Raw genomic sequence first — 11,400 nt, forward strand, 5'->3', positions numbered from 1 at the left:
ATCAGTTCATTTTGTTGCGCATCTACGCAAACACTAATTCATTTACCTAATCCGCCCTTCGAAGAACCATTCACCTTTGGAACAATTTTCCTAACGCCATCGCTTATGATAATGACTATCAAAATTTCCTTCATCTTCGTACAACTCATTTTTCAAACTCTACATTACCTAACATGTTATTTTATCTTTCCTTTCCCCTTATTTATGTGTCACTATCCCTTCATCTTCGTATACTATCCCTGCTGTTGTTACGTGCTAGGGTTTCGCACTTACAGAGACGCGGAAGGCAAAAGCAGAAAAATAAGTCATTAGCACTAAGGTGTATGTTTTGTATTATTTTCCTCTTCAAAACTAGGTATTTTATGTTTTCTCTTCTCCAGCTTAAGCTAAAGCATGTGAATAGGTGGAATTTTCCTGAGAAGCGCGCTCTTTTCGTGCGTGCTCAGGAGCTTTCTCTACGTTTCCTCAGAAAGCTACCAGCAAGTATGGAATCCCGTGCGCGCGGTCGGATGTTATTTTATGTATGTGGTGAGCATACCTTCATTCCAATGAACCGCACTATTTTTAGGTGTCCAACTATTAGCTGAAATTTCCCGTTTGACGTGTTGCCAACTGGAATAACAGCTAAAATATCTGCTACCCTAATAACTAATTGGATGTCACTGAATCATGAATCCGCCTTCATTTTTTTACCATTGTGCTGGTTAACCGTGACATCTCGAATGGGATCACATGGTTGCCTTACGAAATATTATATCCTGGTTAGCAGTTATCCTTTTTTCGACGATGGAAATGAAAATGTTTCCGTTGCCTTTTTGTGCGTGGGGCCTACATGTAGTACGTCAATGGGTGTTTCCTTGCCGTCCAGAACCTTCTTGGCTACCACCTGATGGAGAGAATTCTTGGAGCGAGCTCTTCACCAAGGTGGGGCAGCTGCAGGAAACATTCCTCCTTGAACACGTCCTGGTCGGGGAGAACACCCTCGAAGACATCTTCTTGAACTTCGCCCGAGCACAAGGACGTAACTACTATCCCGGCGTGTTCATTTAGCTCAACGTTGGTACGACAGCGCCCGGCAGCGCCGTATCTTCCAGCGTTTAGACACAACTACAGCTGCTGCAAAATGCCTCGGCATGAAAGCAATAAAGGCCTTTCTGACGTTAAATGCTTCGAGCTCAATAATTGTTTGCAGTGCTCACAAACACCACTTGTTAAAACCTCGTTAAAACACAGTGTGAAAAGAATGAATAAAGTACCAAAGTGAGTCTAGTTTTAAAAGGATCAAAAGCGTGGCAGTTTAGGCGAATTGTAATGTCATGACATTTTTATGCCATCTTCGACTGGTCGTTTCTGAGCGCTCTGGAGCGCTCTCGCGAGCGGCGTTGTCTTCGGCTGGTTGAAAGAGGGTGCCCGCCCTGCGTTCGGCTGGTTCTTCTCGATTGCTCTCCTCCACCTTCGAGCGCTCTGAGGCGCTCCGAGCCCTGTCGTCGGAGCAGTCGTCGAAATTGAAACGTCATCGCAGAGCCGCGTTGCTGCTGTTGGCGACAGCCCGCCGTAACCTAGGCAACCTAGGCCACTGCGACGAACGCTCGTCCCGCCGGCGCGTCCGCCGGTTTTCCCGGCAGCGTCGGGAGCTTTCGATAAGCGAAACATCGGACGTTGCTAGTAGTCACGTGGTTTAGTATCTGCCATTGCCTCCTCCGAGAGCGAGTCGCACGTTTGGCTTGCGCGCTCGTCCTCTACCTCTGAGCTCGGGGAACGCCGGATCTGCCCGACTCTGCTTCGGGGGATGGAAGCGACCAGCCGAAGATAGCATTAGTCTTGTAGCGCAGCTCAGAAAGAGCAAAAAAAGGAAGGTGGTAGGGGCAACTTCCCTTCCCTTTCATTAGCCGCACCTCCTTCCTTTTTTGCTCTTTCTTAGCTGCACTACAAGCCTAAAAAAGGCCTCAAGCGATGCTGCGAAATAATATACTGGCACATAATCAGTGTCCCAAGTTGATCAGATGGTTGATTTCGACCCCGTTACCGCAGAACAGAAGACCGATGCGCTTGCCATTCGACGATGGACTATCCAGCTACCCAGGTATTCGGGGAAAGTCATGCGCTCACCGACTCATCCGCCACCGTGGAAACCTTGAAGTGTAACCTGTATTCGTCTGCGTGGACGGGCGTCTAGGCGCCCGCCGCCTCCACCAAACTGACACGGAACGCCAAGCAAAAGCAAGACTGTATTTATGCAATCTACGGTGTGGCGTTGCACCGACACAACCAGTGCTCCGATTACCGCGCACCGGGAGGTAGCAAAGTGCTCCGGCGTTTCGCCGAGCTACGCCCGCGTTCCAAGACGACTGCGGCATCCGAGCTCAGTGGTGAGGTTATGGGCCGCTCGGACGGGTTCGAGCAGCCGGTAATTACCTCAAAGGGTTCGCTGACAATAAACGGGGTCTTCTTGGTTTGGGGCTTGAACTTGAATTGTCTGCTGTACTCTTCCTTCAGTGCATCACCCCTGACACGGTGACAGTAGCGCTAACAGCGCGATACTTGTATTACGAAAGCATCATATGCCACAGTCCGGGAAAATCCGACCTTGTCGTCGGCGGTGTGACCGAAATTTCGTACAAAAAGTGGCCGATGTCAAGCACTCCGTACAGATGGTTAACCAGCGAAGCTGAAACGTGCGGTGCCATTGTCTAGCACTGGGTTTATCGCGACGGTTCATTAGACGAGCCCTTGGTAGGCTGCCGGATCCTTCATACACAGTTGCTGCTTGCACACGGCTGCAGTAGCATATTCTTGTGCCCTGGCTGCAACATCGGCATTGCGTAGACGAGGACCTTCCCGGTTGTGCTCGCAGCGCTGCTGGTGGCAAGTTGCCTGCTCCTCAGGAATACGTATGGCTCGAGGCCTTGCCTTCCAGATCCGGAGAGAAACTGGTGCGCGCGCTCGCGGCTGCGACTGAGAGCAACGATCCCGCTACTGATGCAGCCAATCGCGCGCGTCTCTTTCTCTTTCCCCCTTTTTAGGCGCATACGCATGGGGTTGCGCTGGAGAAGTTTTCGCCGTACAAGCGACAGCCGGCCGAATTGGCTAGCCATATCCAGCTTCGCTGTAATAATCTAGCTTGTGTTAGCAAATTTCCTTTCCGCGGTGCCAAAGCGCTCATTGTTGCCACGAGAAGATGCAGTCAGAAAAGGTTCAAGAACAAAAGTCATGGGTCGACGCCACTTTGCAATTCTGCCAAGAGCATGGCGTGATGTCGCAGATTTTGACAATGTCCGCTCGGGTCTAGTGAAATATTTATCGGTCAAAATGTACTGCATCGAATTCCACAAATGCCAAACACTGAACTTACGAAGTTTCAAGAACTTTCACTGAACCACACCGACCGAAATGAGAAACAAGATTTCTCCAGAGTCGGCTACGTCACGCTGACGTTAGTCCTTCAGGTTCTGGCGCGAAATTAAATTTAAAACTTTAACCATCAGTTTCTCTTTTACTTATAAGCACATTACCGCAAAATAACAGATATCGGAGTTGTTCAAAATAACTTCATGAATCTCAACTTGTTCCGCGATTGTCTGTACTGCCCCTTTTAGTTGTCGCCATTACGTTAGCCGCTTCCTAGTGCGAATTCAGCAGGCTGCAATATATTCGGTACTACAGATTGGCTAAAGGATATATGAGAATTATTATCTGTCGTTTTAGGTGTTGTAACATGGCTGAGACATAACATAACATAACAGAGACATTTAATTTAACTCGGCCACTGGCGGCGTGCTGCATCGTGCGGCAAACTTGTACAACCAAAAATCATATATATTACGCACAAACGTAACAGCACACTTTGGCGAGCTTTGGTCAACTCGTATGACGTTTAAGGTAAAGAAATGGCTGCTTGCAAAGAGTTTCAAAAAGTTACAAGTTAGATAGGCTTCATTTGAGTTACGTAAAGATTTATCAAACGGAAACCTGAAGCTGTTTTCGTCGTACCAAGCAGAAAAACCTAAATATAAGAATGTCAATCACAAGAATTTATGTTAGCATGATATATATTAAAAGAGTTGCAAGTGAATATGCATTACCACCATTTCAAACCTCAACTTTTATTCTGCGTGGCCATGGTTACGACACGCCTTTTTTCTGCAAAACGCCTTGCGGTGTCGCAGATGTTTTTGTTAAGGGGCGCGTGTCGCAGAAAATTCGGTGTTGGTATCGGTGGGCCTGTATGTGACCGAAAATTTACGTACATATTAATCTATATGTCTATGCCTCACCTTGTTACATGACATGCGGTATATAGTCTTTATATTGTCACGCCATTCTATCACTAAAGTTGCTCATACCTTGTCTTACATTATTGATAAATTTATTCCAGGGAAATTTGAGAATAAACCATTCTGCAAAAACCTAAATTATAATGAAATGTGGTGCTCACGCTGGATGATGTAACTAAATGTCTCCAAATGAAAGTTAATGCATGTATCACGTAAACGCTCCATACGCAAATTTCAATACTCTTTGTGCTCTGTGAATTTATGTGAGGTTGACAGTTACCGCTACCTCGGCGTTATCATCACTATAACAAACTAAATTGGTCGAACCACGTTCTACAAATAACAGCCGTTGCCTCAAGATCGTTTAACTATAACAAAAGATCCCTGTCCTTGTTTCCTCCATTGATTCGTAAACTAGCATATGAAATTTTTATCCGTACCAAATTAGAACGTGCGTCTACAATTTGGAATCCCCATCAAAAGTACTTGATTTATTCTTTAGAAGCTGCTCAAAATCATGCCTCCCGTTTTACCTAATCAAATAATGACAACACTATCAGCGTTAATAACTTGAATTTATCTATCGGTCTACCCCTTTTGGCATCAAGACGTGTAATTTCGCAGCTATGCCTTTTCCATAACTTGTACTATAACTTTCCTGACTTTCGTTCCTCACTTTTGCTTTCACCCGTGCGCTCATCACATCGTCTATTAATATAGAACTAATAGAATTTATTTATAGGAAAGACAGAGAGGTCGACCTGAGCTAGTGCGCTCTAGTCTGCTACTCTGCACTGGGGAAGAGGGAAGGGGAGTGAAAGTATTGGGATGGATGATGATGATAAGAGAAGTGGTGAGTGCTTATGTACATGAGACAGTTGCCTCGCTAGAGCCGCTCGTCGAGCTTGGTGTCCTGCAGGAACTTCAACAATACTTTTGTTGCACGCACTGAAATTGCAGTGTCGGGCCATGGGCCGAGGATAGCTTCCTCCGACAGTAGTTGTCTGCCTACGCTGGCTAGGAAACTGTCTAAAGTCCTTCGCTCCAGCATATATGCTGGGCAGTCGCACAGTACGTGTTGCAGTGTTTCGGGCATCTGGCAGTGTACACAATCAGGGTTGTTCGATTGGCTGATGAGGTGTGCTTAGCGACGGGTGAAAGCAACGCCGAGCCGAATCCTGTGTAGCAATGATGTTTTGCTCCGTGTAAGCTTCGGGGGCAAACAGAATTTACCGTCTGGGTCAATCGTATGTAGACGTCTGTGAATATTATCAGAGTAGGCTCTGTAAGCCTTTGTAAGGCCCTACATGAGTGCCTTAATCATGGAGTTGGTGTCAGGAAGCGAGTAGGCAATCCGTACTTCATCAGAGGAAGAGGAGGCCGATCTTGCCTCACTGTCAGCGAGTTCATTACCAAAGACAACACAATGGCTAGGCATCCGTTGAAAGGTAAACACGTGGCCACTTAACTCGGCACTGCGATAAAGTTCGACGATTTCCAGCACGAGCAGATAGTATGGTCCTTTCTTTAAAAATTATTTTAGCGCCTGTAGCGCTGATTTGGCATCGCACAATATCGTCCATTTATGGGGTGTCTGCGTTTCATAAAACGGACAGCCTCTCGTATCCCCGCAAGTTCTGCAGCCGTAGATGTCGATTTGTGGTCTAATCGAAATCGTTGAGTAATTCCAAGTTGTGGGATGACAAATGCGGCCGTTGTGGCAGATGGCGTGACCGAACCATCGGTATATACTTGTACAGTCCCACTATATGATGTAAATATATGGGACAGGGTGAGCTGCTTCAAGCCAATAGAGGAAACGTGAGATTTCTTCCTAATTCCGGGTATCTGAAGCCTCACTAGTGGTCTTGGCAATGTCCATGGAGGTGTCACGGGGATGTCGGTGGCCTGGAATCTTGCAGGTACAATGCTTGCGTGACAAGCAATAGCTTTAGAAAAAGCACAGTCAAGATTGATGCTTGGAAGTGTTGACAGTGGATGTTGTGAGTGTCTGGTTAGCAGGCGAAGATAGGTTCGCACACGTTCGCAAGACCTGTATATGTCGATAGGACAAGCCCGTGCTTCCGCTATTGTGCCCTTAGTTGACGTGCAGCGTGACAAGCCAAGACATATTCGTAGTGCTTGTGCCTGAAGGCTCTCCAGCGTGCGTATACAAGATGACCCCATGTTAGATAACACAGGCATGCTGTAGCGTATGTAGCCCACAAAAAGTGCCTGGTGCACTTGGAGCAAACTCCGCTCAGAGGGGCCCCATCTCAGTCCTGATATTACTCAAAGAACGTGTATGAAGTTAGTCAGTTTAGCCCTAAGCGCAGGAACATGTTTGGTCCAAGAAAGGCTGCGGTCTATTATCACGCCAAGATATCTCTGGTGGGTGACTAAAGGGAGCGTTGTTCCGTCGACAACGATTGGATAATGTGACATTGATTTGCGCGTGAATGCCATGACTGCACACTTAGTTGCTGAGAGTTGCAGGCTTCTACGGCGCAAGTACTTCGCCGTTATGGTAGCCGCACGTTGGAGCCTTGCATGCACTTATGGACGTGTGACCCCAGATGACCAAATACAGATATCATCCACGTACGTACTGATACGCGCTATTTCAGGTAGCTCGTCTGCAAGGCCCACCAGTATGATATTGAACAATATTGGGCTAAGGACACCACCCTGCGGAACACCCCTGCGAACGTCATGTCTATCAGTCTCGCCATCCGAAGTGGACGTGAAAATGGTGCGGCCACTGAGGTAACTCTGCAGCCATGCATACATCCGGCCACCAACACCAATATCCTCAAGCGCCTGAAGAATCGAATGGTGGAAGACGTTGTCGTAGGCACTTTTGATGTCCAGAAATATTGTGCATACCAGACGACGGCGTCTCTTTTCCCGTTGAACAGAAGATACTAGGTCGATTACACCGTCAATTGATGATCGGCCTCTTCTGAATCCACTGATGAAATCAGGAAGTCCACCACTTTTCTCGAGTAGCCATTCCATTCTGCTCAGTACCATCCGCTCCATCACTTTACCGACACAGCTTGCCAAGGCTATTGGCCGATAATGAGAGAAATCATGTGGGCATTTCCCAGGTTTTAATAAAGCCACAAGACGACTGCACTTCCAGTGATTAGGCACAGTTGCTGTGTCCCACGTAGAGTTGTAGAGCGCCAGGAGAATTTCTCGAGCTTCTACTCCAAGTTGACAAATCGCGGAGTATGTAATTCCGTCTGGTCTTGGAGAAGTTGACCGGCGGGAAGAAGATATCTCAGCGTCGAGCTCGTGCATAGTAAAAGGTGCCTCCAGATGGTGATCACTAGATGACGGGAAAGTCAGTCGTGAATGGGTTGGTATATCGTTCGAGGAGCTCACGAGTGATTTGCAGAAGTCATCGGCGACCTCAACTTCACGCCGGCCTTGCCGTATGGCCACAGCGCTGAACGGATGAATCTGTTGTGGAGGCGAGCAAAGGCTTCGTACAATTTTCCAAATTCTAGAGAGAGGTTTTCTCGGATCCAGAGAGCCGCAGAATGATCTCCAGCGTTGTTTGTCAAGCTTGTCAAGGTGTCGCAGGGCATGACGCTGAGCCCGGCGTGATGCAGTGACGTCTAATGGTGATTTGGTCCTTCTGTATTTCCGTTCTGCTCGACGCCGTATCGTGCGAAGTCACTCGTACTGGTCATCAATATATGATCTCGGTGAGGGTGCGCTGAGGTGTTTTGTTGTGTCACGTAAAGTTGCCGCGATGACATCTTCAATATTGTATGGTGCTTGGATGGCTTGACATGCATTGGTCACAGATTCTCGAAATGTTGGCCAATCGATAGAACGCACAGTGTGAGGAGCTGGGGGACGTAACCATTTCAACTGAACATATGTTGGTAGATGGTCACTTCCATGGGTGTCGAGATCAGTACACCATCGTGTAGCAGACAGCAGGCTTTTTGAAACAAACGCAATATCAAGACAACTGCTGTAGTAAGAGCATCGAAGGTATGTTGGCGAGCCATCATTGATCACCATCAAGCCTTGACTAAGCATGAAGTCAGCCAAGTCTCTACCGCGGGACGTTCGTCGAAGCAGAGCCCCACATGGGATGGTGGGCATTAAAGTCACCGATGACTATGTGGGGACCCGGACAAGCTTTCAGTATGGACAGCAAATATGAACAGTCTATGCTCGATGTTGGGGGTATACACCCGCCAATTACTGAGAGTGTGCGCCGCTTGTACTTCAGCGTTATGCAAACGTACTCGTTGGAAGCATGTGCAGGAGTGTCTTTACGAAGGCACGCTAAATTCCGACGAACAAAAGTGAGCACTTTGCTTGAATTGTGATCATTCTTTGACCACAGTGGCACATATCCAGATACACGTAGTGAACACGTCATGTTTGGTTCACATATTACAGCCACGGGAAACTAGTATTTAAACATCCATTGCCGAAAGTCGGCGAGGCGGCCTCGTAGGCCTCTGGCATTCCACTGCATTATTGCAGATCTTCGTAACTAGTTTTCAAAAGATAGCGCCATGATGCCTTATTGTAGAGCCGCGAGGAGCGGTTCCAAAGCATCTAGAACATGTAGCGTGGTCTTAGCAACCGGCGTCTGTAGTCCGCAGAGAAGTGAACGCATCGTAGTTATCAGGAGTATCAGCATACTTCGTACATTTTCATTTTCTGTCTTATCATTCTCAACCACCTTTGCAGACACATCACCCGACGCGTTTAAGCCTGTTTGTTTGGGTGGGAGCGATGGCCAGTCAATGTCAAATTCGGTCGGCGGAGGCGTCGTTTTATGCAGCGCATGTGTTCCACGTGCTGCTGCCGAAGAAGGTACGTCAGGCCCGCATCTTGATCGCAGAAGCAAACTTGGCAAGCGAGGAATTCGCTATGCGGCCGATGGTCCATCTCTACGGGAAGCACTCTTGTCTTGCTGTCGTCTGTGTCGCGATCGACGTAGCAGCCTGTCTGTGAGTGGAGTTGTCCCGCACCATCTTTCGAAGCACTGACATTTCGTCCATGATTTTCTGGCAGTCTTTTGATGTCGCTTCATGTGGACCGGCGCAATTGGGACATTTTAGGGCAGTAGCATCGCAGCTATCATTTTGATGGGCCCCTCCACACCGTTGGCATGTTACGCTGCCCTTGCAAGCTGCGCTTATGTGTCCTATTTTGAAACACTTCCGACATTGCACCAGTTTTGGCACGTAAGGGGGCACACGGTGTCTTACGTATCCTACTTTTACGTAGTCAGGTAATGTTTCAGAGTCAAAGACTATTTTAATACACCGGGATTGACCGAAGCGGTGAATCTGCACTATTGGTGCGGTGGAATTCAAAAGCTTCTGGAGGTCAGTGCCCGATTTCTTTGTCCACATCGAAGATAACGCCAGTCGAGGTTACTTTTCCATACGCAAAGAAGGAGCGCACTGGGATGTTTCCTAGTAGTGTGGCAGCCTTTAGCGTATCCAGAATTGACTTGTTGTTCACGTCCACCGAAAGGATGTTCCTCCGAGCGTTAATTCTGATCTCGCTGACTTGGCCGGGCGCAATTCGCTCAAGGTTCTCCGTTAAGCTTTGCCTGTTCAAAGTATTCAGATCGTCGGTAGCTGTGGTAGGGACGTAAGCAACCGTGAATGATTGCTTACCACTGTCCTGTCTGGGCAACGATTTACTGTCTGTTGATGTCCTCCTGAGTTTTCTCTTCAAAAGGCGTCCCACGGCATGTGTGAAATCGTTGCCCGATTCCATTTCTTCAACCATTGAGCTGTCGGAAGATTCAAGGGCAACAGCGGAAGGGCCAGTGCGGTCCCTTGTCTTCGATGCAGCCAGTGGTGGACGACCAGGGTCAAACGCTTGGTTGGGATTCCTATCCCCCATCCTGGAGGATGACATTGTGCCCTTTGCACAGTCTCTGATGTTGAAAAACGTCCGAGACGCAGGAAAATGAAGAGACCACAGCTATAGGCGTTCTTCTTCCGAGGCCACATCGTCTATTCAATTCTTTAGGTATCCAACGCCTTCATGCTTCTACAAATGCTGTGAACAAATCCTTCCTTCCCATTGCAATAGAACAATGGAACTCGCTCCCGGAATCCATTGTTGTAGAGCGAAACCCTTCGAAATTTCGAGAGTTACTAGCCACCCATATTTGCAACAAATTATGCAAAAATCTGTTCTTTTATGTGTCTTTTCAGTTGTTGGCTTTTTTTTGCTTTGTACATGACCAATTCTTCGATCTTTGTATTATTGTTTTGCCCCCCCCCCCTTATGTATTGTTCCAGTGGGGTATTACTGCCCCTCAAGGCAGTAACAAATGGTGATGATGATGAACAGTCCCCAAGCCAATGCCCTGAAAAAAAACACGGACAGCCCATTGCTTTTGTATGAAATCATCTCAGACTAAACAGTTCAAAATGTGAAACAATAACAGAAACCTGAAAATGGTGTAATTGTTTTGGGCGAGGCTCTGCACTACCTACGGGATCGGCCCGCAGAAGAGGCGGCGTTTCTACCAGAAAACTCGCCTTCGTGCGTAGCATTCACCGCCACCATTTCCCGAGAAGAATTACGGTTATATAAGCTACAGTAGCCGGGAAGCGTGAGAACCAGTCAGCTACCAGTGAATGTTATCGGGGCATTAAACTATAAAAAGGGAACCTCAAACGGCCTCCAAATTTTTGCACACAGTATGGTCGCACAAGAGCTCAAATCCATAAGAGAGTGCACCAGGCGACAATATGAGGCTACACTGTCCACCTCCTACTCGATGGGTGAGCTATACCTGCTCAACGGAGCGAGAAGGGCAGCTCAGCGCGCTTGAATCCTGGACTGAGGGGGACCGCAGTGCACAGCTACCCACACTCACGGGCTCTTTTGTATGAAGCTTGTTCTCTCTCTTTCTTCCCGTTCGTCGCGATGGACCGCATTCTCTGCTACTTGCAGTTCGTGTGAGTTTCGCGAGCCAGAAAAACGTGGGCAGCATTACGCGATAACGAAACTGCTGGAACGCGAAAGCGCGGTGGTGCACAGTTGAGCGAAAATTAAACCTTTCGACTGCCCGCGTCGTTGTGAAGGGTAACGTCAGTGAGTATTTTTGGAAGAATCG

At 47.8% G+C, this 11,400-nt stretch overlaps 1 protein-coding gene across 5 annotated transcripts in view; it reads left to right on the top strand.

Annotated features, from left to right (window-relative positions):
- LOC135907196 (phospholipid-transporting ATPase ABCA3-like) overlaps positions 1 to 1,153 on the top strand; it is a 248,818-nt gene extending 247,665 nt beyond the window's left edge. For all 5 annotated transcript variants that reach the window (XM_070525186.1, XM_065438880.1, XM_065438883.1 and 2 more), the window contains one exon: positions 869 to 1,153. In XM_070525186.1, coding sequence (XP_070381287.1) covers positions 869 to 1,000 — 132 coding nt within the window. In that variant the 3' untranslated portion in view covers positions 1,001 to 1,153. The remainder of the gene's footprint in view (positions 1 to 868) is intronic.
- Positions 1,154 to 11,400: the final 10,247 nt, after the last annotated feature.

The sequence above is a fragment of the Dermacentor albipictus genome, chromosome 9, assembly GCF_038994185.2.
Source record: "Dermacentor albipictus isolate Rhodes 1998 colony chromosome 9, USDA_Dalb.pri_finalv2, whole genome shotgun sequence".
Classification (NCBI taxonomy): Eukaryota; Metazoa; Arthropoda; class Arachnida; order Ixodida; family Ixodidae; genus Dermacentor; species Dermacentor albipictus.